Source organism: Rissa tridactyla, chromosome 8 (genome assembly GCF_028500815.1).
Source record: "Rissa tridactyla isolate bRisTri1 chromosome 8, bRisTri1.patW.cur.20221130, whole genome shotgun sequence".
Taxonomy (NCBI): Eukaryota; Metazoa; Chordata; class Aves; order Charadriiformes; family Laridae; genus Rissa; species Rissa tridactyla.
In genome coordinates this window covers 49,700,052-49,727,895 of record NC_071473.1, presented here as the reverse complement: position 1 = coordinate 49,727,895, position 27,844 = coordinate 49,700,052, and the positions used below count along the sequence as shown (strand labels likewise).

Genomic DNA, 27,844 nt, shown 5'->3' with positions numbered 1-27,844 from the left:
TCTTGCCTCCTTTTAATATCACTTACAAATAAGAAAGTGTCAGTTCTTATTTTACGTAAGCCTCTGACATTTGAGATTATCGGAGTTACTTTGCCACTCAGATCCCTCAGTGTTTTTCATGATGTATTCTTTCCTGACGCTTTTCTGTTAAAGGGCTGAGTAGAGATTTACATAGATACTTAGTGTGCCTAAGTGTTTCATAAATTTAGTTGATAACACTTTTAGTGCAGATGAAGTGTGTACTTTAAGTGTAGGGAACAGATGTGCCCAGGAATAAACCATGCTACTCTTCTACAAGATGGAAATATGCCTCAGAGTAAAATGGGTGTGCTGAAAGGCATTGTTATGACACAAATACAGCTTGAAAAGCTAGCAGTTTGCATTTTATCTTTAAGGTGACCCAGGAAACTAAGTTCTGATCTACGCTGAAGCATACAAGAAACGTTACTGTATTTAGGAAAACTCCCAAGTAACGATATTGTGAATTAAAGTTTAGATCAATGGCTTTCTCTTAAGGTGGATAGGAAGGATGTTTGCAGCACATCCAACTTTTTCAAAATAACATACATTATATTTTTCACCAAAAGCTACCATAACTTTTTAAAGCATTTTTAAAAACTTTTTATCTGTTTCAAAATTAGCTACTCAGTTTTTAAACTGACTCCCGTTACTGTGATATCTACACTAGAAAACATGTATGAAGAGCGTAGATGTAGCTGCAGTACTTTACTGTCATTTCGTTGAGATAAAAGTAAGCTAAGTGGCCTTGCAAATGAACTTAGTGTGATAAGGGGAAACAAAATTTGGATCGTTTCCTTCCATTCTCTTCAGTGCTGTTAGTCCTGTGGGGTTTGGGTTTTTTTGATGGAGGGCTTAAGATCTGAAGATGGCCACAGTGTCAGTCATGTTGGTATGATGAAATGATCAGCTGGTGGAGGGTGGTTGTGTAGTAACAATTCTTCAGGGGAGCCGTAAGGTTTAGGTAAAAGAGAAACCCTCAAGTGTACAATGAGACCTGCCCATTGCTTTCCTCAGTAGAGACATGTAACTTTCTTGCAGTGCAGACACTGTGTGTTAGATTTGATAGTGGGAATTAGAACTGTATTGTTCTTTCTGCATTGAGGTGCCTTACAGCAGACACCGTAAGGTGATGGACAGCCTTTCGTTCTATTTAAAGGTTAAGCACAAAGTTTTTTAAAGCTTCTCCAAGCTTAACTTCTACTACAGGTTTGACTATTATGTCAAAGCCTCTTGCCTGCCTGGTTTATTAAATAATTTAATTTGCTTATTTTCTGGTGTTGCAATGTGCACCTGGAGTTAAAATGGTGCTTTAGCAGGTACCTCAGGTGTTACCTGTTGACCCAAATACTTCAGTCAAAATTTTCAAATAAATTTTTCAGGCATTTAAACAGGTGCAGAATGTTTTGGGTTGGTTTTTGGGGGTTGTTTTTTTTTTTTTAATTGCTCTGGTATTTTCTGCAGCACTCCCACAACTGTAAGCTGCAAGTTGTAATTAACAGTGTTACGGCTGTCAGCAACAGGCTTAAAATGCAGATGACTTTTTGATGCCAAAGTGCTTGAGGTCTGTCCTCCTGGTGTTGCAGTAGAGATTTGCACATGACATCTGCTAATGTGTGTGTGATTCATGGCATTCTCTGTGTATGACAGAAGAGCTTTCAAAAGCTGATTGCTTTGTGGTTTCTTTAAAAGCTCCAATTCTTAAAGAGCTGTAGACTTTTTTTTTTTGAGCCTTTACTTAAAAGTGCATCTTTAACAGTTATCTCATGCTCATGAATCTAAGTACAAGAATATAAAGCGTACACTGGATGCCCTCTGAAGATGCAGTAACTGGCTTACACAACTCAAACAGGGATAACATCTTATTCTAGTTTTGGCTTTGGGAATAATTATATTCCTCTGGCAAACTGTGCTGATGTTTCAGGTCCTTTTATATACTTCTGTCTTAAAAATAATAAGCTTGCGAAGCCTCTGTGAGGTACGGTAAGGGTCTCTCAAGTTCATTTCTGCATTCTGGGTAATGAGGAAAAAAAAAAGCCTTTTTACAGTTGGTTTCTATGTAACTGCAGTTAAATTGGATCCCTCAAGCCTGATAATATTTCTCATCTCAAAGCTGAGCTGCATCTTCTTGCTGGATTGCATACCAAACGCACAAGTGAAGCGATAGCATTTGGTTTGATTGCTGTTCTGGTGACCCTGTGAACTACCTGCCTCTCCCTAGAGGAAGGTGGTAGTCAGGACTATCTGAAATGATTTCCACCACAGCTGGAAGTGGAATGCTGTTGACTGTTCAGATCTGTTTTCCTGTTAGAATGGAGTAGTGAAATAGAGGCTTTAGCTCTTTAGCACTCTCTTATAAATATGAACAAAACCCACTTCTGCTTTGTTTTCTGAGCTATAACTTTGAAAATTCAGACTGTGGGTGGACAAATGCGCTGGCCCGTCCTTGAAACGATTGCACGCTGCCGTATGTGAGGGAGCTGGGCAGGACCTGCTCCCTCAACAGGAGCACTTTTGCCACTTTGGAGAATTGTCTCGATGCCAATTGCAGCTCAGGGCCTGAATGCATCCTTGACATGAAGTGGTTTCGATTCTGTTGCTGCTTGCTTTGAACAGAGGCTGTATTGTATGTCCTGTGCTCGGTGTCTTAGGGCCCTGAACAGCCGTCTTCCCACCTACTGAGACACACGTATGGCTCCGAGGGCAAGGCAAGCGCCCCTCCAGATGCATCCAGCTGCAGCTATGGAAGTATCAGTCTCTTGATGATGGATTTGCTCAGTCACAGGCAAGTCGTGGGGTCTGTGGGCTGTGTGCTCACCAGACCCACCCCAGCTATGGGAACTGGCCGTGTGTGGGATCCTATGCTTGCCTGGGGGGAGGGCCTGATGCCTCTCGGGGGGTGAGTGTATGTGAATCCATACGAGGTGGCCCTAGGAGCACCCTCAGCTGCGGAGGTGCTTCTTGCTGTGTGCAGTGCTGTCCCCTTGCATGGGGGCCTGTGCTCCCCATCAATGGCGGCCATGCTCCCACCACTCCCATCGCCACCTGTCTACAAAGATGCAATAAAAAGATGAAGGTCTGGGCGGAATAATCACAGATGCTGCAAGTTGAGGACCCTCCCCACTATCCACACACCTTCCTCCCCCTGTGGTCTTGGCATTTTGCATCACCAGTACAGTGTTAACATATTTCCTATGTGGATCAAATGCATTTGGGTGCCGTGGATGTACCTGGCGTGTGGTTTGCCAGGCTCTTGTGTTGTACAGGGATGTGCTCGCATCAGAATATTGGTTCCCCTCACTGCAGACTCATGGTAGGGATTTGCATCTGGCATATCAGCTTCGGACAAACCTGTAATATAAACAAACTGCACAGCTCCCTTGTGTCTGAGAAAACAGCCTGAGAGAGAGCAAAACCTACACGGTACTATGATTTCAGAAGACAAAAACTGAATGAGAGAAGACCTCACCTTTCTGCCCTTGCAAATATCTTGCAGTAGAGCTAGTCAGTCAGGCGATAAATGAACATGGTGTCTCCGGAACCTGCCATGAGATCAAAACACAAGTTCAAGTGGGAATAGTTCCCTGGGTGGCCTGCTGGATATGCTACCTGATTCTTCTAATAGGTGGTAATGGCATAGGAGTTGGTTTGTTTTTTTTTTTCTAATTGCCCTAAAGGGTCAGTTTGAAAAATAGGAAGAATTTCAGAGAAAACTGTGGCCTAAAAAGCACGTGTATGTGCTCAGACAGACATCAAAGGAACCAAGTGCTGGATGAGTAGTGAGCCCCTCTCCCTCCCCTGCCCAAAACACACACAAAAATACAGGCTTTGCCTTTCACCTCTTCATTAACTCAACTTTTAAATCTGACTACTAAAACAACAATGCTGGTGCTGGCTGTTGTATTTAACTGCATCTTGGCTGAAAAGGTATGGCGAGAGCCCTGGAGTGAATTTTGAAGGAATTGGTAGTGGGAATATACAGCCTTCTGGCAGTCAAAGATTGTTGCAGGTTATATCTCTGTTCACATTCAGCAAGCTCCAGTTGTGGGTTTACTAATGTTAGATGTTTCCGATCAAGAGACAGGCTGGGTGACTACCTTTAGGGCAAGCTTTTTTGGGGGCACCAGCTTTGTAAACCGCTGGGTTCCCTGTCTGTTTACCAGTAGAGGTCCCTGCTAAAAGCAGGTTTGGGGAAGCACCGAGCTGTGGACCTCATCAGTGGTGGTACAGAGTTTTGGGTTGAGCGCAGGGTTGCAGCTCAAACTTAGGTACTGGGGGGACCCTGGCAGTCAGATCTGGGGAAGGCTTTATCGGCAACCACGGAGTGTTGTAGGAAGAGAAAGCCCAGTCTCACAGTTAGTGCAAGCTGAACACTGCCAGGGAGAAATGTGTTTGTCCTTGCCTTCATCACCAAGATCCTGAGCAGCACTTCAGCTCTTCACAGGTGGCCACTCTTTGCAAATCTCCCGGTTTCCACATGCTCTGTTTGGGACACCAAGGGTTGAGTTTAACCGACGGAACTGGAAATGTGCTCTACCATATACAATGATGGGAAATGCTAAATAACCTAGAGCGAGGGGTGGGGGAAGCAGCCAGTCTTTGTCACAAGTTTAGCAGTCAAACTGAAGCTTTTGGCTTCTGGGCCTCTGTTGTAAAACGGGGCTTAGCCTAACCCCACCCTCCCTCACCTCCGATGATGATAAGTAAATATTTGGTTGCAGTGGGTAGGCTGCTGCACTGATGGACAAAGAAATTTGCTGGTCAACAAAGAAATGCGCTGGAGAAAATTAATAACGTTGTATTCTGCGCAGGGCTTGGCTGATGTGCAGAAAATATATTCAATGTGTGGTCCGGACACTATGCCAATAAAGAGAGAGCAGAAGAGGGACTAGCTGCTCATTCAGCAATCACTATCTTCAGTGCAGTGAATATATGGATCCCCAGGCAAAGCAAGTGTGGGGCCATGCTATAAAGCCAGTACTATAACTCATTTATAGCAGGCGTGAATCGAGGTTGTACCAGTAATTCTAGTCCTGGCATGTCCCAGTGATGAGGACTGGATTTTACGAGCTGAACATTCTTAAGTTGTGCTGTCCTGTTTTTCTTTTTGTTTGTTGGTATATGACTTAAGTTTATTTTACTACCTGTGTTGAGTAGGCATGGTGTGAGAGATGGATCTGTTTATGGACTGATGCAGCGAAATAATACAGATGAATGTTTGAGGAAGCTAACTGCAGGTGTAAACAACGATGTCCTGAATGCAGGCTGGTCAAACCCTTCTTTAAAGGTTTTTTTTCCCTCAAAGTCCTCTAGAATGATTTGCCAATTAACTGGGCAAGCAGGAGGGAGTGAGAGATCTGTAGTGTTACGGTGGGGTTTGGAGATGCCAGTCGTTTCTTGCAGTCTCTGCAAGACAAAGGTGGATTCAAGATTACTGTATGATTGTCCCAGAATATGGTAGTTATTGAAGAGAGATTTGTTTTTAAAAGATAAGTCACAGTGATCTGAGGAATTTCTTTTTTCTAACTGCAAGAGCTATAAACTAATCTGTAAATTATGACGCAATAGTTGAGTACATCGCTAGATAATGTGTGGTCAGTTTGACCCTGCTGTCTTAATTTAGGAGGTCATTTTAAAACCACTATAAAGAAGGGCTTTGTGCTGCCTTAAAGGGATATGGGCAATCTCTAAGAAACGGGCATACTTACAGAGACAATCCCTTTGGCTCAGTTTTTGTTTGGTTGTTTCTTTTTTACTATCTGTGGTGCAGTAAATTAAAACAAAAACAAGTCTGGACTTGGCATGCCTTTGTAAATAAACTGTTGTGTGTGAATCGACAGCTCGTTTGCAACCAGGTTATTTATAACAAAGTTTGTTATTTCTCCCACCAGAGAGCTTGTTTTGCCCTGCATTAGCAAAATGCTTACGGTAACACCTCCCACCTCTGTCTGTACTGCAGCAGTTACACAAAGGCCTCACAATTTCAATTGTGTCCTTATGAAATTCAATTTTGTTGCCTGCTGGAGTAGAAGCAGGGATTTCAGTATGTGAACGAGAGATTAATACTTCTATTCTGCTTGTTTGCTCTGCGCAGCTCACCTTACCTGTGTCCGTTCTGCTTCATTCTTTTCCTTCCACAGAAGAACTGCTCCGGGAACTGGAGTTTTTACCTTCTTTTGAGTTTCTCGAAGATTCGATTTGTGACCAGCCATAATGCTGAGGCCAGTTGCAACCATCTGTTCCTGACAAAGGTAAAGAGCACATGTTGAAGACTGGATTTGGTGAACTGGGGTCCCCTTCACATAATGTCCTTTCCCCCCTCCCGTTCCCCTCACCTTTTACAGATGATGTCTCCTTGTCCTCATGTGTATTTGGCTCCCAGGCAGCAGCATCTCAAGCCTCAGCTTGTGCAGCTGTGACCACAGGGGCTCATGCTGTCTGGAGCAGAGGCTGTGTGTCTGCAAAAGCACCTGTAGACTCTGTGAAAACCATTGTCGTGGCAATGACCTGATTTTGGCTGGTATCAGCAGGGAAAACCTGAAGTATCAAACTTGTTTAAACTTTGGTTTTCTCCTCGCTGCTCTGTGTAAGCTTTGAGTTGGGCCTGGGGTGACATGGCCTTGTGTGTGCTAAGGGTGCAGTTAGGTGGTGCAGGAGGACTGTGTGGTTTCTGCGGCTAACATGGTCCGGGAGCTGGTTTTAGTGTCACAGCCTTGTTCTACCACCACCAGTGCCCAGAACCATGGAGGCAGGGAACTTCTTGGTGTTTCAGCACTTTATGGCTACAAGGACACCAATCGGCACAACTAGCACCATTTCACCAGCAATTGTTTTATCTTCTGGCTGTGAGGTACAATTTCACCCCAGCCTGAGCTAATCTGAGGCTGCTATCTGCTTTCTCTTTCTTTGGTTGACAAGTAGGAATCAATGGGCAGATGGGCAAGTCTCTGGTTACTTATCACCTGTGTTCTTCCCACTTGACCTAAGGAGAGGATATTCAGGCAAGCAGTGGTATTCCTCTGGATGTTTTTTATCCCAAATTGCAACCTCACCTTTCACATCTGACTCAAAATGAAGCAACCCCCAGGGACCATCTTCAGGGATTGAAGATGGCCTGTCTGCCTCAACTGAAGGTCTGCTTTGGTGCTGGCAACTTCATTAACAGAGGGAAGAGGCAACTGGGCTCACTGTGGGTCGTGCTATGACCCATGACCACAGCCCTCAGCAACCAGGAATGTTGAACAAGAAGGCTAATATGGGGAAAACTCGCCCCTATTCTACTAAAAGGGAGAGCACTGGTGTCATGGGGAGAGGCCAATGATTGGTTTTCTCAAGGACACAAGGAGGGGAGACACTCGTCTAGCTCATAGATGTAGTGACAACATTGGGTGAATCAGTATTTGCTGTACAGCTTGTGCATACAGCGAAGTCATGGTGACCCAGGGCATAAAACAGTCTTAGCAGCCACGATTGCACTTGCTTGGCCTTTGTTCCAGAACCAAAACATATGAAGCATCTTCTGATTCAGCACAGAGGCTCCTCCCAGCACTTGTTCCTCCTGCATCTGCGGACTTGCTGGAGGAGACACGTTATTGCTTTGGAACAGCTCTATGTGTCAAATCTCTATCAGGCACAGCTAGCTCTGGAGGAGGACGTCCATCCACCGCCTGCTTCTCCTCCTCAGGCCCAGGGATGGGCATCCCCTGCTGGATAGTCCCAGCAACGATAGGACAGCTGCCAAATGCCTCACTTGAAAATGAGGAAATAGTGGTGTGCGAGAAGGTTGAGTCCATGGGGCCTCAACTCCTCTTGAAGGAATGTGGGTACCTGCAGCTTGAGCTACACAGTCTACATGAGATGACCTGTCATGGAGAAATTTACCTTGCTGTGAAGGCTTCAGCCCTCTACGCTGGTGAAGCTCGGAGTCGTGATATGCTTCAGTCCGAAGCCTTCCTGGCTTTATTTCCCACCCCCAGAGGTTGGAGGAGGCTCTGTGCCCCCTCCTGCCTGCGGAGCAGCCCAGCCCTGGGCTATTGCTAGGCGAGTGGCGGCACCTGCCGGTATTTTGCAGAATATTCTGGATAATGGTGAGAAAAAGATAAACAGCGGTTCGGAGCAGGACACGCGTGGCCTGAGGTAGGGAATGCAGAACGAACGAGGTGGGTTAATGAAGTCAGAGCAGTCGAGGTTCCGAAGTCTGTCCTTTTCCCTACTTGCTGTGGGAAGATCCCGAGCCATGAAACAAAATCCCTCTAGGAAGTTATACAATATATCCAAAACTACCTGTTTTCTAGGAAACCCCCTCTGTTTTAGATATTCAGACAGCGTGTATCAATAGAGATGTAATAATTCGCACAAGCTGAGGCCGTGGTCAGGATGCACCTAAACGCTAGTTTTTTCCTGCGCTGGCAGCAGCAGGATTACCCTGGTTACATTGTGTTCCAGGAATAATATTTCCCTCAGTAAATTTTACTGCCTCTTCACGTCACTGGGGTTTAGACCGTTACCACAGTGCATTTGTATCTTAAATGATTACTGTTTCTGGTAGCACTGCCAGGTACCTTTAGCGTTTCCAAATGGAAGAGCTGCTTGGTCCTGAGGGCTCCACAGATGGATGGGACTGGGGAACGGACGTAGTTTAGCAGAACACTGAGAGGTGGTGTGTGGCTGTAGAGAACAGCCGTGCAGGGGGAGAACGTACACAGGAAATTTTTACTTTGTTTCGATAAATCCCCAGGATATCACCATTAAAATTCAGTGTTTGTGCCAGCTAGTTGATATTTAGGTTTGCTTTCTGTAAAGGTAAGGTAGGGATTTTTCCTTTTTTGTAGTGTCTTGCTCCCACTAACATTTCCTGAGGACATTGATCGATTTTCAACCACATGTGACAGAGAGCTATTAACTTCTGACAACTTAAGATGTGGCCTTACAGAAGAAAAAGACCCTATTACTGCCCTTGTCGAGGGAAAAGGCTGGCAAGCTCCTTCTTCAGTAGACCTCATGGTATCCACACTGGGCAGGAAGGAGGAGATGCACTGCAAACGAGACTTCATTAGTACTGCTGCCCCCAGAACTGCTTGTTCCATCTCAAGATCTTGTGTCTTGTGTTGCCTCTGTCCTACCAAATCCACAACATTTGTAGCGTTTGCCAAAAAAAAAGTCGTGCTTTCCTGTCTTGACCATTCCTTTACTGCGAAGGGTGGCCTATGTTATTAAGGAGATGGATAAAGCTGTGAGTGAGGCACTCTGCAGCATCTGTGCTGCAAGATTAAGATCTCTGTCGTCTAGCAGCGGGATGCTCCTCAGGAGGGGTGTAGAAAGACGCCAGTTCAGTAGCTGTCCCTCCTCCTTGTGCTAAATCTCCCAAGCCTCTCCTTTAGGTTTGATGTGAACAGGCGTGATTTCCAACCAGACGTCTGCTTGATTTACACCCGTGTAAATCAGGGGTGACTCCAGGACAGTTCAAAGGTAGGAGTGACTCGGTATGTGACAGACCTGCTGCGCTGCACCTGTGCCGACAGCAGCATGCAGGGCAGCAGGGTGCAGACACCCCCGAGCCAGCAGAGAGTGGGCTGGTAAAGCTTGCTGGTGCAAAGCTGCTCATCGTAGCTCAGCCTGCCTTCGCTTGGAACCAGGCCCAAGCTAATAAACCCAGCTAGATTGCTTCCAGACCCGAGCTGGCCCAGAAGGAGCCAGCGCAAATGTCACTGCTCCGTGCTGCTTGCTCTGAGCTAGTTTAATTGTCCCCGCTGGAGTGGGCCAGCTCCAGGCACCTGTAGGATGGGAACATATAGAGAGGGAGCACTGAATGCACCTGAAGCTGTGTCATCAAGGAGATGATGTGGATAGGTTCTACACGCCTCTGCCCCATCTCCTGCTTCCCAGGCCCTTGGCAAGTCTTTTGCTCTCTCCCGCTGCTCCTCCTTGACATGCTGCAGTTGCTGTGGCTTCTGCACACAAGTTGTTTATAGGGTGCTGCCGTCTGTTCCGCGGCTGGGTGGTTTGTGGGTGTCCTGTTGCTCCTGCCTGTCGTGTGCCTGGTGCAGAGGCGTGAGTGGGTTTTGCCGGGGGTCCCTCGAGGCCTGCGGGCCAAGGGGAAAAGAACAGGCCCTGGGCAGCGGGTGTAAGGGGAAACACGGATCACGGCCAAGCGCGGGGACCCCTCATGGCCGGGGCGGGCACCGGGAAGGTGTGGGCCCCCGCACGGGGCGCAGTGGGGTGCTGACCCCCTCCGCGGGCTCCCTCCCCTTCCCCGGCGGGGCGAGGCCGTGAGGGGCGGCCGGGCCCGCGGGCGGACCCCGCTCCCCGCCGCGCCGCTGTCAAAGCCCCGAGGGGCGGCCCCGGCGGCACAGCCCTCCCCCTGCCCGCCCCGACTGGCCCGAGCGAAGGGCTGTCCCCGCCGCCGCGCCAGGGTAATGGCCCGGTCCGCCTTCACTCAGGCAGCCGGCCCTGCGGCGGGGGAGCGGGGCTGAGCCCATGAGCCTGGCGAGGCGGCGGCAGGACAGGGGGCGGCGGCAGCCGGCGGGCAGCGCGTCCCCTCCCAGGTAGGAGCGCGGGGGCGCGGCTGTCACCGGGCTCTCCCCTCCCTCTTTCCCTCCCGCACCTCTCGGCGCGTCGCCGGGACCGGTGACCCAGGGGCCGCGACGAGCCCGGCCTTGGCAAACACGCCCCGCGGCGCTGCGTGCCCTGCCGCCGCGTCCGCCGTTGCCTGGGCGTCCGCTTGGATGCCTCAGCTTGAAAGGCACCGACTTCGACACAACCCCGTTCCCCCTCTCCCCTCCCTCCCGGCCGGAGGGCTGAGGAGAAGCCCCGGCGGTGTTGCCTAGAGAGGGAGGAAAGCCGACGCGCGGCGCCAGCCTCCCCGTCCCTCACGGGAGGGCCGAGCTCTGGCACACACCCCCCCCCCGGCTGGTGTGCGTGAGGGGACGAGCGGGGCTGCCCACAGCCTCGCGCCACTCGGGCGGCCGTTAACGGCCGTTGGCGGCGGGGGCTGAGGCGGCGGCCGGCGCTGACAGCCCCCCCCGTGCCACTCGGTGCAGGAGAGCGGCGAGGGCCCGGGCACCAGCCGGCCGCGGACATGCACTGTGAGCTCGCAGGGGGTCAGAAAGGCAACGCCGGGCCGGCCCGCTTCGAGGTCACCGATAAATGCCAGGCAGCGCCGCTGAGGGAACCGCCGCGGGTGACTCGTCCCAGCGCTGGTGGAGCCCTCCCGAATCCTCAGATGTCCTTTAAAATCGCTGTCAGCAGCGGCGGTGAGCACACGGAGCCTCAGCAGAGCCCCCCTGAAATGTCAGCGCCTCTGCTGGATTTCCTCCCCAAAAGACCCAGCATATTCGAGAGGATCCCGGTGCTGCCCAGGGCACAGGAGCTGCGATGCGCTAGAGGCTCCAAAGATTATTTCCAGCAGCAGAAACATCAAAGCGTGAAGGGTGAGTTTAAAAATGCATGAACTACCACCGCCACTACTACCACCACCAAAAATATATGTATATCCACCACGCAAACAAAAATGTGCATCAAGCTCTTTTTGTCTACGTGTGTGTTTTTCCCGCTTCTTTTTGGTCTTTAGTATATTTTCTAACTTGTTTATTAAACTGCAAGCTTTAAAACTTTTTTTTTTTTCTTACGCACCTTGGAGGCGCGGGATAAACCAGGCTCGTGTATTTTGCCAATGGGAAGCAAAGTGTTTCTCAGTGTTCTTTAAGAAATCCCAAGACCAGCATCTTCTTTAGTTCTCCTGAGCGGCTGCTGCTCGGTTTGGTTGCTTCTCAGAGGTGGTTGTTTTGAGGATGGTGCTGAACACCGGTGAACACTGTGTTAGTCTGTCCTGCGCCAGAGTGTGCGTGTGGGGTGTTTGTTTGTGAGTACGCCTGACTGACAATAAATGCCTGGTTCTTATTCAGCAGTTTCACCATGGTTGCTTGGATTTATAGTTTGTATTTCACGGAGGTGTTACAAATGCTGGATTCAGGCAGTTCAATCCTCAGACTCAGGATTCCTGGTGCCTGAACGGCATGGCGTAAGGTTAAATTCTGCTAGTTAACAAATGTCCAGTTTTCATCCATACATTGTTAAAGAAGTGGCGCTGAAGTTAGGTTAGGAATTGCCCACTAAATTCTGTTAGTTACCCTTTTGAGCCAGAACTTGTTAATTGACCTGGAAGTTGTTAATCAAAATTTAGTTTTAAAAGGATCCCTCTAAGGTATCACTGGATGGATTCTGAGGGAATTCAAGCATTCCTTTACATTCCAAAGGCAATTGCAGAGACATTTACACCTAAGTTTATTAATAATAAAGCAACGTTTTTTGTAAAGTTAGAAAGGTAATTCTCTTTTTCTCTTCTCAGTCCTTTCCTGTTCTCTCTTTTAGAGATGTACATGCTGTTATCTTGTTGGTGTAAGGCAATTCCCTGTAGGATGTTTTCAGTGCATCACTTTCTGTCCATTCTTCTGAAAAATAAAAGTAAACTGCATGCCCTTGGACTCGTAACATTTTCTTTTCTGAGCTCGTTACCTAGGGTGATAGCACCTTTCACTGCCATGAAGTTATGTTAATGAACACCTCAATCTGTGCGAGGTCTGTCCTGCAAACTGTGGGATGTGTTTGTTCATCGCCAGTGAATACAGACAGAGTGGAGCAGCAGGTTATAAATTACCTTTTTTATTTTTCTGTTTGTTAATGCTGCAATTCTCCTCTCCTGATTTTAAAAAAAAAAAAAAAAAGGTGGTGGTTAATGTTTGGCAAGAATGAAATGAAGGTCTGTTACACAGGACCAGGTTTGGAGGGGGGAGAAGGAGGATTCACAAAGTATGAAGGGACAGCTACGAGCTCTACTACTGCTGTGCTGCTGCAACTGCTGCCTGTAGAAGGGACTCATGAGATGTTCAAGTCCCTTGTGGTCTCACGAGTGAGGTTGGTGCCACTCGACTAGGGTTCATACCAGCTTAAGACCCTACCCATGCATTGCCCTACCCAGGCAGACTGTTGAAGCACTTTCCTTTTTTTTTTCTTTTTCATTTTGAGCTACTTAGTTCTGTTTTCATGCTTTCTCTTGTGGGTGCTGCAGAGGGCAGGGGTCTAGGGAGGGTAAGAAGAAAAGTGTAATTTCCATTCATTTGGGATTTCTTGTAGTAAGTGTAGGTGGGCTCTGGGAGAAGGATGCTTTTCCCTTTTTCAGCTTGGGAAATTTCCCCTTTTCACCACTGGGAAAAAAAACCCTGTGTTTTAAATTTTGTTGCTGTTTTTTGTTTAATGCATTTTCTGTTCAGGTTATTACCTTGTGGTTGCTTCAGCATATGGGTGACTTGAGTCATGGGCATAAGTAGGTGGTATCTGTGGGCAGAATAGTGTTCATTTGCTGAGTATGGTGATTTGATGGATGATGTTGGATTTTTCCAAAGACGGCAGCACTGGTTTGTTTTGTTTTGTTTTGTTTTTTGGGGTTTTTTTGTTTGGTTTTGTAGTTTTTTTTTCTTTTTCCCCGTGAAGATATTTTCAGGAGAAGTCAGGGAAGGTAAAATTTTGGGCTAGAGTTTGATTTAAAATGTGTGGGCTGTGCTGCTCCTGACCTGTACAGTGTCAGCAAGTGCCTTAACGTCCACTCAGGCATTTTGGAGTTCTCCCGCTGAATACTGCAAGCTGCCAGCCCCTGCTCAGCACCCGATGCTCATGAGTCAGTTCCACAGAAATAACAGAAGTCACTCAATTGCTCACTGTGATCTAACTGTAAAATCAGAGCTCTGTGTATCTGAAGTGAGCTATGCTGCAGACGGGAGAGTGGCTGATCTTTCAAGGGGTGATGTAAACCATCTCCCAACACCCTTGGTTCTCTCGGGAATATAAAGAAAAGGGCCAAGGATGTCTGTGTGTGGATGTGATACAACAAGATATTGCTAAGAAGTGGGAAATATTCAGATTTACCCAGTAAAAGGTTTTAGGAAGGAAACTGATGACAGCTTGATTTCAGATCATCATGCTGTGCGTCTCCTGCTCTCCAGACCCAGAGTACCGTGTACCCAGTAATTCCTTTTGCAATCTGGGTTAGATTACAGAATGTGCCTCCTGGTTTTGGTTTATCCACAGTTGAAAGCTGAAATAGGGAAGGGTAAAAGACTCTCTTTAACAAGAGCAAAATCAATTTTTATAGTTGCCTGTAAAAAATATTTTTTTTCCCTAAACATGCCTTTACTTTTTTTTGGATTTTTTTCAAAAAAGAATGAATCAAAATGATGCACTACCCTACTAATAAAAAGGGCAGCTTTGAAGTAATCACAATGGAGAAAAAGCATCCTGCTGTTGTAATGTCTCTGTGGTGTTACTCTACTGCTTCACAGTGTTTAAGTTATGATCCTGCAAAATGCTTCCGTGCCTGAGCAAGTCTTTTTACATGAACAGACAAAGAAAAACTTGAGGGGTGGTGGTGAGGATTACTTCTGGGAATCAGATCATTTGGGTCTACACTTTGCAGGATGGAGCTGCTGGTTGTTTATCAAAAATATCAGTATTTTGGAATTGTGCTTCATGTTTTGTTCCGTTTGGGAACTGTTTAAAATAAACACCCAGTTTTCACCCAGCCTCCCCCTTCTGGTATGGTTGGCTGTAACACACACCACGCTTTTCTTGATCATTGGTTTCCCTGTGTGGCACAAGGCAGAGTATTTGCACCCAGACAGTGCTTCATACAGGCATTTGTGGTCTGCTCAGCATAGAATAACTGTACCATAAGGTATGAAGTCCATTTTACAATGTTTTCCTGGGATTCTGTGGTTTTGGTTCTGTTTCATTGTATTTCGTGCTACGGTCTTACCATTTTGAAAGCAACATAGGACAAACTAATTATTGTCAACAGGAAAGAAACTTTTGGGAAAGAAAGCTTTAGTGATGACAAAAGAGTAATCTATAAAGATGTCAAATGTCTCAGTTTTTTTAATGACATTGATTATTGTTGTTACCAGGAAACACTTCTTTTCATTCTTTTCCAGTTTTGTTTGGTGTACCTAATTCATGACTCAGTAGAAATGACGAGATTTATCCTGCTAGTTGTGCCACTGGGAAATCATCCAAATGGCCCAGACCTTTGCAGTAACCACTTCAGATATTAACTTACAGTGGGCAAAACAATAAGCTGTTCGGGTTGCAGTAGTTGGATATTTCCTTGTTGAGAGTATTTTTTATTCAGCCAAGGAGAAAGTGGGTTGGGTTTTTTTTGTGTTGGGTTGTTTGGTTTTTTTTTTTTTTTTAGCTGTGGCTGCTTATAGCAAATGTATAGTTAATGTATTGAAATGTATTCATTTTATTCTGCTGTTGAGAAGGAGGGTTAAATCTTGCCGTTGCAACACCCTGTGACTATTTCCTTGGTTAGCAGGACAGTCCTTGCATAAGTAGCAGCTTATACTGTTGGGATCTTAAGCAAAAGCATATGTTTTTGTTATATGACTTATTAGGTGCATCAACTGTCCTGATTCTGCTATTTTCTTTCATATACCTTGTCTGTGTTCACCTGAATTATCCCACTGAAGTAAATGGGACTGACTAGAGCTGATAAATATTATCTGGGCTGATAAGGAGACAGGGAATGGGCTCACTGGTATGGTCCCTCAATTTTATATAGAGCTGTAGTAATACTTTTTTTTTTCTTTTCACTGTAGTTCTCTTGCTTGCTGTATTATGCGTTTGAACTGTCGACTACAAAAGGGAATTTAAAAGTTTATTTGAAGTGAACTTGCAGTTACAGAACCCTTTTTTACTTCATGATCTGTGGTGTTTTGTTGTTTTTTTTTTTTTAATAAGGAGAGAAAGGAGAAGAAACTGCAAATTGGAGAATGTGCGCATAAAGTAATTTGGGATAAATTGTGACTGTCCCCTCCTCCCTTAAACTGGCTACAATGCATAACTGTCTTGAATAGAAAAATAATTTTCAGTTACTTGCTGCTGAGGGAAGTTCTTCTAATGATTTGTGTTGCAAAATCAGAGTCACTGAATTGAAGATGACCCTTTAATGGATTTAATTTAAAAGAGGTTTAATTGTATCTAATGAAATTCTTTGTTATTTAGGGATTGGTAGGAGAGAATACTTAGTAAATACAAACGAGAAGATCTAACAATCGACCTGTCATACAAAGGCATTCAGTACTTGTAAAGTAAAAGCAAAAAACACGCATCTGCTTTAGGAAAAAAATACAGCTATTGGAAAAAATGAAGAGAATAAATATTATATCTGTCTTAATGTTGTGTAGAAATATATGGAATAACAAATAATTTCAGATTACAGGAAATAAATCTGATTTGTGGAAAAAATTTTGTAACTTCTTGAGTTTTACTTGAGGGAATAGAAGTAACATAAGAAATTACTTACTCTGGCTTTAAAATGTTACATTAACACGTGGAATGACATTTGAGATTATTATATACTCTGCTAAATGGGATGGGAAGAAAAATATCTTCTCCTTTCTTCTCTAGTAAGAAAAAGTTTAAAATCTAAATCTTGCAAGTGCTTAAGCATGTGCATTAGTGTGTTCCTGTCAGTAGTCGCATCAACTACAAACACTTTGGACTTAGAATATTCTAAATTATGTATTCAACTATATCTAAATGATTATATGTATGTTAGTGTTCAACCCTGTATACACATAAATTGTTAAAGTGTAATCTGAGGATTTTTAGTAGTTTTGAGATTATATTCTGGAAGTGCTTCAAGATTCTATTTGGTAAAACTACTAAATGTAATGTGAGTGTCTTCTGGGATATAGTAACTTTTTATTGCAACAGAGTTGGTTGGAGGTTTTTTTTTCACTTTCAGCGAGCAAAGATGCTCAGTATTTAAATAGGAGGGACAACATTTTACTCAAAATTATTAGTAATAGTAAGAGTCTTGCCACTAACTTTATCTGGGTCATTATTTCAATCCTAATATTACAGAAGTTCTGTATCCTGTGTACAGGGAAGAGCTTGTAGGACAAATAACAAGCTTGTATGAAATCCATCTGTAAGCTAGGAAGTGGAATAACGTATGGACTATAAAGAGAAATTTGTAGTACTGTGAATATAATTTCTGTGTTCAGTACCATGATTACCATTATTCTAGAAATGTGAACCTCTGCTGTTTAGTGATTTTAGAACTGTTGAAGATGTCGATGGCAGGGTAATTGGAGAGGGAATATAGATGTAAACTCTCTGTTTTGTACTCCAGGTTTCTATCATTATATGTCAACATGCTTGAACAAACTGTGCAATCTAGTAATCATTTCACAGTGCATGAAATGGCTTTTAATAGACTGTTGGTTTTGCTTGCTTTTTTTTCTCGGGCACCAAACGTTGTTTCCCAGCACACTGATGTAACTCAAAGAATACAGGGTTCCAAAGCAAGGGCAGTGCTAGCTAACTGTGGTACAGTGTAATCTTGCCCTACAAATGTGCAAACAATAGCAAAAGTATGTGTTTCTGAATATGGCCCAGCTGTTATCTTCTCCTGAGAGCAGGGAGCGTTACAATGACATACACAGAACGGCCAGTTAAAACCACTCATGCCGTTTTATTGCGTTTAAATGGGGCATGTAAAAAAAGCAAGGGCCTGTTCTTCCATTCAGATAAGAATCAGTGCAGACTACTGCAGTACTACCTTTCTGCACAGGCCTTGAAGAATAGAGGCAAAGAATTCCCCCTTTTCCTTCCCCTCCTATTACGTTTCTGGCACCCAGTATGTGAAATCTCAGTCAGAACCTGGAACTTTCTGTTCTTAGAATCTGCGCTTCACTAGTTACCTGGAACAAGGATTTTTATTTTTATTTTTTTTAAAACTTTTATGACGGTCATTAGTTTGGATATTAAATGAATCTTAATAATTGTTAATTATTTGTCAAAAGGAGACTACTCGAAAAACGGATGAGACATTGCCAGAGCTGCAATATGAAATAGATAACACTTTAAAATAACCTAAAACATAGAATTTGTGAGCATTTAGGAATTGCAAGGTTGAACTCAGTCAAATCATCACAAAGTGCTTGAGCTCTCTCTTTCGTTTTTGGTTTTGTGTTTTTTTTTTTTTTTTTTTTTAATTCTATCTGACTTTTCTGTCATTACATCTGAATGTATATGTGATTATTTTGTATAGTGGATTGGTAAGGAGCACCGTAATTGAATCTACCCGATCAAATTTATTCTATGGGTTAAATGAATGCAAAAGATCTTAAACTGCATTTAATTCTGGCATTTATTCATGTGATAAGAAGAGGGCTTTGTGAGAGCTACAGAGTTGTCAGTTGTCTTAGAATGAGGGGAAAGCAAATACATTCTTTCGTGGTTTTTTGCATATTTAGCCAGAGGGGAAAAATGACACTAAGGCGACATCATCAAATACTGTAAAACTAACTTTTTAATACAGATCTCCATTGTTGTTTTAAGTGCTTAAGGGGTTGGTGGTTTGGTTTATTTTGGAACTTGCTGAACTATATGAAGTGTGTCTCCAGGGGCCTGGTATTTTAATACCTAGTAGAAGGTTGTATAACAGTAGATGATGTATTTTGCCTGCCTTCCAATGCTGTAAATAAATTACACATGCTGGCTTGGGAGAGCGTATCTGAGGTGTAAATCAAAGGCTAATACAAGACCAAAAAACCCAATTAGTGATACCTTGTAACCAATTAGGGTTTCTTTATTGATTTATCTGTAATCAAGAGATAGAAGAGCAATAATATGCATACAAATGTTAACATGAGGTGCTTCCCAAGAAGAGGTATAGGGTCTAGGATTATTTAAAGTGCTGCGATTCACTGCTTTTTCACAATTTGCCATGCTTAAGTCACTTAAATACTGAAGTCAACAATCCCCTAGGCAAAGACAGATAATATAATTTTAAGCATATTGTAAAAATTGAAATTTGATAGCTTCCACTGTATAATCCTATCTAAGTCTTGGTTGTATTAAAAGGAAAATAGATACATGTGTCAGTTTTGGAGCATAATCTTTTTTTTGAGTTTAAAGAATGATAAATGTGCTTCAAACAAGCAACACAACGGTTTATTAATATGAATGTTTTGCTAAATACTATGTGCTTAATGCAATCCCCATTCCTTTATAATAAGTTTAAATATTAATTCTTTGGAATGTTAGATGCCTAAAGCTAGATAGAAATGTTGTGCAGTTTCAGATATCTAAGAGTGGGCTTGTGAAACAGGATATTTAACTGGGAGAGATGAGTAGCACGTTTCAGAGTTATTAGGGCAGAACAACAATGCAAGAGGACGACTTAAAAAAAGAAGTTACAAAATTGTTTTCTGTGCATGAGGCTTAAATACGTTAGAGTTATTTATTTGAAATACAAGAGTAGATTTCCTATGCATGTAGGTTCTAGATTGCATTTTTTATTATTATTTTGTTAAACTTCTTTTTAGCCGCCTGCCCCTCTCTGAAGCAGCTGGCTTTGATTTAACCTGAATCCTTCACTGAGAGCAAATGATCAGTCACAATGACTGTGCTCTTTGATGGAACATCTCGGTAGTGGCAGACGGTTCAGAGAGAAGACCAAATAGGACAGGAAGGGTCCTCAAGGAAAGCATCAGTCTGCATTTAGAAGGACTCATTTCACTCTAAACCAGGTCTCGCTTATTGCTCCTTAATGTAAGTCCTGCCTGCCTCCCAACCCCCAGCTGTGCTGGACAGAGAAGAGAGAGTTAAAGTGAGAACAGATAAAAGAGGAAATTTCTGTTTTATTTCCCAGTATTTTCTGGGAAAATCCCAGAAAGGTTTTAACATGAGGTTTCATAACTCTTGCTTTGCCCTGCTGCTCCTGCTGAAATTGCAGGGAGTTGCGGCATTGACTTCAGGAGGAGGCCAGTACTGAATGTTTTTGAAAATCCCATCCATGCTCTTTTGAGGCACAGAAGAGAAGATCTAAGTGTTGAACTATCTCTGAAAGAGGAAAGTGTGCAAGCTAAAGCAGCCCAGTAGCTTGGATGCCAAGGTCAGTCACCGCAGCATGTTCAACTTTAATTTTTCTTCCTGTTAAGACCCTTCATGGGTCTAAAGCTGGTGTGATCTGCCATCGTACACAAAACAGGCAAAAATGGTGAAGGATTGTGCCAGCAGCTGACGTGGCTAAGTATGTAAACATTTTGGATGAAAAGAGTTAGGGTGCTTGAACACTATTCTAGGCTGGACCACTTGTATTATTTGGGGCAAGTCTGTGTACTGTTCATGATATTTCTACTGCAAGAGTGTAATGGAGTATGGTGTAGAGAAAGACAAGCCAGTTTGCGAGTCAGAAACAGTGCAGTTGTTTCGGCACACCATCAGGGCCAGCTTCATTTTCTACGCTGAGGGACAGTTTGTTAGTTCAGGTGCAGTGTTTGGGTGATGTGGCTGTGCTGTGTTTGAGATCTGATCTGGTGTTGTGGCAAGATGCTGCACTGCAACATGTGGCTGTCTCAGCCTGGGGTGGCACTTGCTTGAATGTGGCTGCACTCCCTCTACACAGTGTGCGTGTGGACCAGATTTTTCTCTCTTTGCTTTGGAGTACGTGGTGCTTGCCCTTGTTGTTAAGTCTCCTCGTGAAAAGTGAAAAATACATATTTGTTATCTTTGGGAGAGTAAGGTTTTTAATGGAACATTTTAGTTGGGCTTCTTACTGCTTGGCATCTGGTTTATGCTGCCAGTTGCAGAATTGTTGCTGAGGAACAAATTCTCCCATTTATTTTAGTGCTTGACACGCTGAGCTGAGGGAAAGGAGGCTACAGTAAGGGAGCTGTGTTGGAAATAGCCAATAATAAGTACCTGTTGGGAGAAAAATCTTCCCCCTCCCCCCAGGTTTGCTGGAGGAAGCAACTTCTGGGTTGCCCTTGCCTTCCAGAAGACGGAAAAGTCTCTTAACAGCTGTTGTTCTTGAGGTAGAAATCACCCGATGGATCGTATGCCCCCTGGGCTGGAGGTGCAGGTAGCTACTGCAAGGTTCCTGAGACGCTCATCACTCTCCCAGAACAGGTTTTGCATGCAGCTAAGACTGTCTCCCAGGACTTGAAGAAGAAAAAGCAACACTAAATTCCTCCTTTCTGGATATCTGATTGTTGTAATGTTCAGTTTCCTTGAAGTCATCAGAGCTGGTTTATATTCAACTGAAACTGAGTTGGCCTGGTTCCATTATCCCTAGCTCTGGTGCAAATCTGAAGTGACACCATTTTAAAACCAAGAGTGGATAAAAAGGAGGCAGACTTGAGCCCTGGAGGGCTAATGCATAGAAGTTTGTCCTGTAAGTATAGACTCAGTTCACTTGGCAAAATAAAAAGATGTCTCAGGTTTTTAATCTGAATGGTTTTGCTTCTTATTTTTCTTCTTGCCAACTCGCCACAAATTGGCTTATATTCTTTTCCTTTGAGTTCTTGAGCTATTTGATAAGGTTTGCTGATTTGTCGTATTTTTGTGGGGATAAGCAACAGACTATGTGTGTGAATGGTTCTCTTTTCAAAACAAAAATCCCCATGCATTTCAGCATCTCTCTGATTTGAATGGGTATGCAGGAAATTTAAGCGGATGTTTACCCCTAGAGCCCACTTGCTCTTTCCCTGCCCTTGAGTCTCAATAACTTATTCTTTCTACCCTCTCAGCCTCCTGGCCTCTGTCTTTTACTTTGTGCAACTTTGCTGTTGGCTTATTTTTAAATATACGTAAAGGGTTGTAACTTCTTTGAATCTGTGGGCTAAATATGTGGAAATATGGCAGCTGATGTAAATAGCCTTTGGTCTGTCGAATGTGTAAATATTCAAAATCTGTCAGGGTGATTTGTCTAGCTTTTATTGGAAACATAATTCATACAAGATCTCCTTTCTCTTACTGCATCCTGTCAGAAGCTGTTAGACAGAGATTACTGGCATTAATACTCATACCGCTTTGTCAAAATTCACTTTTATGCCTATTTGCTTATAAGTTTGCCACTTCCACAAATACTTTTACAAGTGCATATATTTTGCAAGATTACTCATAGAAAGCCAATATGAAGGGGAACAAAATCTAGAAAGTGAGAGCAAACCATTGGAATGACTAATCATCAGTAGTGTTTTGAGCCCGAATGCATGGTGGCATTAGCTACAAGTACAGTTTATTTGGCAAGTCTGCGTGAAAACACTGGTGTTTTTCAGAGGCTTGCTGCTTCAGTGGTGCCCAGGTTAAATTTCTCAGAATGGGACTAACCTGCTTGGGGAACTTTCCTTGCTAAGGGTTAGTGTTAATGCCAACAATAGAGTTTTTATTAGCTGCTGGAGAAATTGCTGGGAGACTTGAAAATTAAGAACAGTAAACATTAGAGGTGATAAAGATGTTTTATGCATGGGGTAGATGTTTCGGCAGCAAGCAGTCACTCTGAAGTGACAGAGAGGCAGTTTCATAGCCTAAATAATAGGAGTCTTGAGAAGAAGCTTGGTGAAAAATAGGCTCATCTTATAACCAACTGGCATTTAGGTAAAAATGAATTATGATACTAACTAACACTAGAGAAAACAATCTGGAAGACTGAATACAGCTTCCAGCATGAAGGCTCCTGACTACGGCATTTGCTAGTTTGATGAGCAACTCAGATCTAGAATATTGGCTAGATATGACAAGGACCTTCTAAACATGGAATCCACTGATTTATAGATGAAAGTTATAATTCATGTGTATGGTGCCCACACATCCCTCAGAGGCACCAGTCTTCTGCTGGTATGGAAGAAAATCTCCTATTGTATCCTTTCTGAAGCTGAGTGTGGCTGTAGGTTTTCCCTGTTGGTACTAAGTACTTTGTGTATTGCACCTGATATTCAGGACCTTCTGTCCCTTCTGTATTGGTTTATTCTTCCACAGGGATTATGTGGGCTTGACACTAGGAAAGATATTAACTAGGAGTATACTTAGCTTTTGACATATGGCGCCCAAGCAGGCTGCGAGTTGTTTGTCACTGAAGTTTTTAAAGACAGGCTGGATGGAAGTCCTACTGTGGGATGTAACTCTTTGGGCCTGACCATCTTTCCTGTGACATTTTTAATTCCCACACTCAACTGCTTCAGCACTATAAGGAGTTACAAGGGGTCCCTCAACCTGGAATACTCCAGGCTTCTATCCTCTCTGACTTACAGAACAAAGTTCAAATCCCTCCTTGTCTAACATTGGTGTTTCTGGCCACTCATTTGTTTGTCAAGAAAACACCGAGAAGGCATACAATAAAAACCAAACTGAGTGAAGGGCTCTAAGAGCAGCAGTTGGGAGAGCCAGTGGTAGAACAACTGGGCATGGAAAATGATTGATTTTTATGTGCAAAGCAGTTGTGAAATGTTCTGTGGCATTCTGGGGACATGCCACTGCTAACAAACGATTGCCTGTTGGGGATAGAAAATGCCAACCATTGTTCTGAAGAAGGAAATAGCCTTATTGATACTGAATTAGGCTCACATTGAATTATTATTATTATTCATTCGCAATGCATCCTGTTTTCCAAATATGAAAATTAACTGAAGTCCTGCTTCAGTGCTGAAGTCCTCCAGCACTATTGGCCTTTAGTTGTCAGTCATACTTACATCCTTATGGTCCAGGTGAAGTTTAGATTGTTTAGAACTGGGGATGTATTGTAGCAAAAATCTGCATTTACATAGCAGCTGAAGGAAGCTGTTCTGCTTCCTAAAAGAGTTCATCAAGCTTGTTCTTGTTTACAACAAGCCTGTGAGTGAGGCTGGCAGAGGTAAATGTGTTGGTAGATTAGACTTAAGCTTCTGGGATACAATTTGAATTGTGACATGCAATGTTGACGGCAGAAAAATAGTGGTATAGAAAACAATAATGTTGCCTTTTGAATGGAGTAAAAAGTGATTTATCTATAGAAATTGAGATGCATAACAAACAACAATATTTTGTAGAGTGGAAGTATTTTGTATACAACTCTGAAAGTTTGAGTTTTGTTCCCACTGTTATCTAATAGTTTCTACTGAAATCCTGAGAAAAAATAGAAAGCCACTCCCAGTGAAGTTTGTTGCTTCAGCTTAAGGGAATAATAAATACAATTTCAGAAGTGACTGGCATGTGACATGGATTTCTTAAGCAATGATCAGGAACTGGACAATGAATATTTTCATATAGTCAAGCACATGAGCGCCTCTACCTTGGCATGGAGGATATAAACTGTATTTATAGATGGGAGGCTGTATGTCCTGGAAAGCAGTGAAGCTGAAAAGGATTAGGATGTCATATTCAATTGGTATGAGAAAATAAAATTCTAATGGGGTAAGAGGTGATATGATACATTATTAAAAAGCATAGGGAAGTGATGTTATCTTTCTTTTAAGCATCGCTTTAGGTGCAGGAAGATAAACACTCAAACTTTCTTAAATGACTTTGAAAAATCAAAGGATTTGGAGAAGAACTGGAAGATGCCAACCCATATGTAGTACTGATGGACTAATGGAAGATTAGAGGCAATATGATCTGTTCCGGATATGCACCGGAGGGGAAAAATACGTGATAATTGAGGGTTCTTTTGGGTGCAGATAAATGCAGAATGGCATCTCATGGCTGGAAACTGAGAAAGATCAAACAAGAAGAAAGACTCATGTTTTTGACTGCAAGGATAATTAACCCTGGCATAGCTTAGGAAAGGATGTGATAAATCCTCTGGGACTTGGAGTTGCTGAGCCAGGTTTGCGTGTTCCTACGGAAGAAATTATTCATTTCAACCATGGACAATTGCATTCAGTGGTAGAATCACTAGATGAACAAGCTGGACCATCCCAACAGCTTCCACTTGCAATCTGTAAAAGATCGTATTCCAGGCCATCTCCTGGTGCTCGACCTGGTGCTCTTCCTTCATGTGCCCTCTCCATTGCAATCCTTGGGCCTAGTATCCATACTGAGTCCAAATTTAGGGCATCATTCTGGTTTTCATGACAAAGAGTAGTGGGCAGGCTGGGGAAGGAGCAGCATTACCACACCACAGTCACACAGTTTTGACAGTAATTATGGTAAGGCTGTCGCTAGCAACTAAAGTTTCCTCCAAACCCGCCCTTTCTTTCCTCTTGTTATGTCTCCCTTCAGCAAACAGCACCACTCCTCCTTGACTACACTAGTCTCCATTCAGAGATGTTGTGATGGAACCTACTGTCTCCTAGGTCTTGGGCTGAGACCAACTAAAACCAAGTGCTGGGTTTAAAACCTGGACATATGAGGAGAGGGTAACAGCTGTGATCTTCCTTCTCTTACAAAGCACTGATGATTTTCACCATTAATGTCTTCCCTTTCTTTGCTTTCTGAAAAGAAAACAAAGGTTCTTAGCCTCCTTCCTAGCATAGCAATAGTGACATACTAACACAGTTATTACAGCAAACATTATGGCCCTTGCTGGTCATGATGTTTTCTTTCTGTGGGGAGACTGAAATACTAACTCACAAATAATGTCTTTAGAAGTCATATTAGTCACACATTTTTAAGACATTCCAAAATCATACCAACCTCCTTCTGAGCTTGTCTGTTGCTACCAATGATTCAAAGTTTTGAAAACTCTCCTTTAGTTTTGATTTACATTTTGGTCTTGGGCACTTGTTATTTCTGGCAAATGCCAGCTCAGTTTCATTAAAGAAAAATCTGTTTTACAGCCACGCGGCTCAGATCTGCTGTGCTTCTAATAATTGATGGCTGGTTTCCTTATTTCCTGCATTGTAGAAAAATAAGGACCTTGTTAGACCCAAACAAGCCTGCATAAAGTCACAGTGTGAAACATCAGGTTGGGGGTGAGCAGAGCAGCTGTGTGCAGGTTTTACAACTTTGGGCCACAGTTGATCGAGGCAGCCAAGGCAAACTGAGAGATACCCATGTGACTAAAATTCGGTTGAGTTCTTTGGCTCCCCGGCCTGAGATTTATATTTGTGACACCTTCCCCCACTGTCAGTCCCTGGGCCAGACACAAGTCTGTGTCTGTATATGTACTTACAGCTCCGCGCACCCTGTGGTGTGGCCACTGTGCCCGTTGCTTGCCGTGCCACTGCGGGACATGTCTATTTCCAATGTTGGCTGTCTTGCTCCAGCAGCCCACAACAGTGCAAGTGTGTGCTTTGGAAGAAAGCAGCTGCCATGTGGTGGGGATGAAAAATCAAGAGCAAACACTTTCAGAATTTCTGCAAGTGGGCAAATTAATTTCAATCTGAACTGTCATCACAAGGGCCTTTTTTTCCTTCCCCTTTCCTTTGGGTGGTATCTTTGATTTATATTTCTAAACAGGGCAAGTGATTGCCCTTTGGTGCCCACTAAGAGCATGTGCAGTTTCTTGGTTTATGTTATTGTGGACAGGTTTCTTGTTTGTTTTTATTTTGTTGTTGTTGTTGTTTTTAATTGTTGTTTTAAGAGCCAGTGAAATTCAGTGATGCCTATGTTAATTGAAAATGATCCATAAGCTTAACAGCTCATGTCTATCAGGTATTCTTCCACAATGCAATTGCTGTCGGATGCGTCATATCATATTGCCACTCCATAAGCCTGGTAGTAGAGACAGGATCCTGCCTTAGAGAGTCACAGAGTAAATGGCTCCTAGGAAGCCAAATAGTGACACCTGAACAATATCATAAAAGGTGGGGTTTTTTTTTTTCATGTACTTATCGGGTCCACTGTTTCCATTGAGAACTGGATGGTTGTTTTCAGGCAAGATAAATGTGTGATGAGCCTCCTAGGCATTCCTTTGATGGACTTGCTCCTCAAAGGAGGTGCTGAAGAGTTTGTAGGAACTGTAGAACCACTGAAAAATCAAACCTTAAAGTTTGCTCTACTAAAGGTCTGACCCAGAGAGGTATTTAGGCACCTAACTACCATTGACATCAGTGGAAATTCAGTGCCTAAATACCTCTCTGGATCTGGTGCTTAGTCTTCTGGCGTTGAATGTTTGATACTTCATGCTTTCTGTGGATCTCCTTTTATGGCATCTTCTGCGAGTGGTGCAATAGTATTAATTTTGAATCCTTCCCACCGTGAGTTCCAGTACATGATGCAGACAGCTGCCTAGACAGCTATGCCATGTGATAATCTACTGTTCCACCACGGAGTTGAGACCTCATAGAGAAGCAGTGGGGTGAGCAAGCAACTCAGAGAAAATACACTGCTCTTTTATTAATTTAGTGTTACTGAGGGAGGATGGGGCTGACCTTCAGGCACTGTGACTTTGTTGAGGGGGGAACTAAAGCGACATATTCATTTGTTTGGATGAAAATCCAGGGAAAAGTGGGAGATTTTTGTTGGCTTTTCCTCCACTCAGTGCTGATCTTATCATGCTGGTTTAGTAGCAGAGCTCCTTTGGCTCCTTGCCAGGTGATACCATTGGAGCCCGTCTGAGATGTGCAAGAGAAAAGATCTCAGGGAATTACAAGTATTATGACTTTGCTATCAAACTATTCTGATGCGTAGAGTATCCTGACCCAGAAAACTAGCTTTCTTTTTAAAATTTTGTTGTTGAAAGAAAAGGAAGCACGAGAGCTGGAAAGTGGACCCTGATGTTTATAAGGGCCCTGAGAGCAGCTGTAATTAGTGCAGGTTTTTGGATGAGGCTTGTTCCTCTGCCAGCAAAGGGCCCTGGTGGTCAGCCAGGTTAGATGTAGCCTGGGAGTAAGCACGTGGGAACTGTGTACTGTACACTGATTCTGTGTCTGGCACTGAAAACATGAAGTGTCCTCTCACTTAACATATAAAATGAAACACTCTCTATACTCCCAATGCGTCCTGTGAGACACTCCGGAGGTCTGAGTCACTGCCCAGCCATTTGGGCTGGTTCTCTAAACTCTGATTTGGGAAGGGCTGCATCAGGGTGCTGTGAGGGTTACTCTGCTGGGTGCTGTGATGA

General features: G+C 43.6%; 1 protein-coding gene across 5 annotated transcripts in view; it reads left to right on the top strand.

Annotated features, from left to right (window-relative positions):
- The first annotated feature begins 6,158 nt into the window (after nt 1-6,158).
- GLIS1 (GLIS family zinc finger 1) overlaps nt 6,159-27,844 on the top strand; it is a 207,496-nt gene continuing 185,810 nt past the window's right edge. For 4 of the 5 annotated variants that reach the window (XM_054212395.1, XM_054212396.1, XM_054212397.1 and 1 more), the window contains exon 1: nt 10,616-11,447. In XM_054212395.1, the coding sequence (XP_054068370.1) occupies nt 11,096-11,447 (352 nt within the window). In that variant the 5' untranslated portion in view covers nt 10,616-11,095. Of the gene's footprint in view, nt 6,270-10,615; nt 11,448-27,844 lie in introns of those variants that run through there. The other variant, XM_054212399.1, reaches the window with a different exon arrangement.